The 2,458-nt window shown below is 62.0% G+C and overlaps 1 protein-coding gene across 1 annotated transcript in view; it reads right to left on the bottom strand.

The window, feature by feature from the left end:
* Window positions 1-303: 303 nt before the first annotated feature.
* TSPAN10 (tetraspanin 10) overlaps window positions 304-2,458 on the bottom strand; it is a 4,864-nt gene continuing 2,709 nt past the window's right edge. Inside the window, exon 3 of the mRNA XM_039859475.1 lies at window positions 304-1,366. Within this exon, the coding sequence (XP_039715409.1) occupies window positions 973-1,366 (394 nt within the window). The 3' untranslated portion in view covers window positions 304-972. The remainder of the gene's footprint in view (window positions 1,367-2,458) is intronic.

Here is a 2,458-nt window from a genome sequence, read left to right on the forward strand (position 1 = left end):
CTAGGGCAAGCCGGCGCACCCCCACACTGACCCACGCCACACTGTCCCTGGCCGCAGTCATCGTCCAGAAGCCGCCCAGTACACATCAACATGGACCAGGTGCGCTGACCAGGCGGTGGCTCCCAGGAAGGGCCTCCGTGGACCCGTCTATGGGAATGCCAGAGAGGCCACCCAAGGGGAAGATAATAAAGCCAGAGCAGAGGTGACTGCAGGGAGGGTCGAGGGGGCCTGCTCCGGCTGGATCTAGACGTGGTGGTGGGTCCGCAGGTATTTAGATAGGTAAGAATTCCTCATGTCACCCACTTAAGATCGGTGTGATTTACTGTGTGAATGATACATCTCAATAACACTTACTCCCCGCAAAACAGCCTTCTGGAGGCAGAGGCCTGGGAGGGGGAGAGGTGGCCTCAGAGGAGTGCAGGTGACAGGCTGTGGTGATAACTGGTGCCTCAGGGTGGCATCATGGGCGGGGCCCGTAGGCGGAGCTTGGAAGGCTGGCATGGGAGGAAGCGGTCAAGTGCAGGGGTGAGAAGTGGGCATGGGGGTGGGAATTGAGGGCCCAGCAGCAGGATTTCACTCAGCTTTCTCTCTCCCGCCTGGTGGCCTCGCGGGCACCGTCCTTGGGAGGCAGATACTGCCAGGCAGCAGTGCTCAGGCGGGCCTGCGGTTACACCCAGGCCAACGTGGTTGGCAAGCGCGGGAGCAGCGCGAGGCGGTGGTCTGGGCGAGAGGCTCTGGAAGCGCGAAATCGGGTGGCAGGGGGCCTTGGGAAAATAGACCGGGCAGGAGGCGGCGCCCGCCCTGCAGAAAGGGGACCTTGGGGACCCAAGGCACAGCAAGCAGGTGGAGGAGGCCAGGTATCTGAGGTGCGTGTCCACAGCGCCTGGTGCGGGACTCTGGCACTGGGAAGCGGGGGAGGCCTGCAGCCCTGCACCCCATCCCGGCGCCCCCGACTTTCGTCCCATCTGCCGGTCAGCCCGGGGCCTGCTTGGCTGGGGGCCCGCCACGGGCGCCGCAGCTCGGCTGGACAGGACCGGACGCCCCACCGGTTCCGCGGCTTTTCGTCGCCGCCTTGCGGACAGCTAGAGCCCTCACCAGCTGCGTGGCCAGCAGGAGCTCCGCCCCCTGGACCACCACGACCGCGATCACGAAGCCGCCCACCGCCCGGATGTTCTGGCGCAGCCACTGTCGGAGTGGCGCCCCGCAGCCCTCCAGGTGCACCACTCTCTGAGCCGCATCCTCATCCAAGCCCAGGGCACCGAAGCCGCACTGGTCGTTGACAGAGGCTCCATCTTCCTGAGGGTCGATGCAGCAGGAGGCAGGAAGGCTGCAGGCCTGGACCCCAGGCGAGCTGCAGTTAAAGTACCTGCGGGGCGCACCAGGCGTCAGTCCGGAGGGCGGGGCCCACTGTGTGAGACTCGGTCCCCTGTCGCATGTCTCTTACCCACCTTCAAACTCCCATGGCCTCACACATGCGTAGTGGGCACACACACATCACGCACACACACACACCTGTGCATATGCACACATGCATGCCTGCATGTGCAAGCACAAATGCACATGCACGATGCATACACATGATGCACGAGGCACAGAGGTGCAGATCCACATGCGCGCGGGCACGCGTACTAGGCGCACACACAGACACACACGCCACACCCAGGTTTCTGTAATCGGTCCTGGCACACAGTTCCCCTCTACGTGCAGGCAGAGGTGACAGCTTCTTGGCTTGAATGGACATGTTCAGTAAGATGGTGAGGGGGTGGTAATCGCTTGGTGAGGGGCGGGGGTAGGACGGCCTGGCTTGGTAGATGCTGCAGAGTTGGTCTGAACGGATAGAGCCTGAGCAGGAGGTGGGCTGAGGCCTGGCAGAGGTCTCTATAGTGGTCCACGAGTCATAGCAGGACGTGAAGGCAGGACTGGGCAGTGGCAAGAGGTGGGAGGCTTGGAGGAGCTTCCAGGGCTGAGAGGGAGCGTTGCCATCGTTACAGCCCCTAGGTGCTCCTGACCCACGACGGGCATCCAGGTCCTGAGACCTACAACTTTGCCCCCTCGTCCTCCTCCCCAGACACTGTCTCATTTCCCAGAAGACTGAGCCTCACTAAGGCAGGGGCTCGAGGGCCAGCAGGGTAGTTGGTCACAACGCAAGGGGCAGCCACCAATCCGAGATCACACGCAGCCACCAAACGAGAACAACCCATGTGGATGCTTCCAGAGTGCCCGGCACATTTTAGTGACTGTTGGGTCAAACAGCCAGTTTTCAAGAGTCTCCACATGACTCCATTTGTCATGATCGTGTGCCTGGGAAGGCCCAAGGGGGGGCATATACCACCTGTCATGGGGGTCGTGTGGAGGGCAGGTGCAGCCCTGTGTGTCTACACGTGGGGGACAGATGACAAAACATATCTTGGAGCAGAATGTGACTACACTGTGCTGTGTTCCTCAGCACTGCTTAAGC

This window comes from Pteropus medius, unplaced genomic scaffold (assembly GCF_902729225.1).
Source record: "Pteropus medius unplaced genomic scaffold, Ma_sr-lr_union100, whole genome shotgun sequence".
Classification (NCBI taxonomy): domain Eukaryota; kingdom Metazoa; phylum Chordata; class Mammalia; order Chiroptera; family Pteropodidae; genus Pteropus; species Pteropus medius.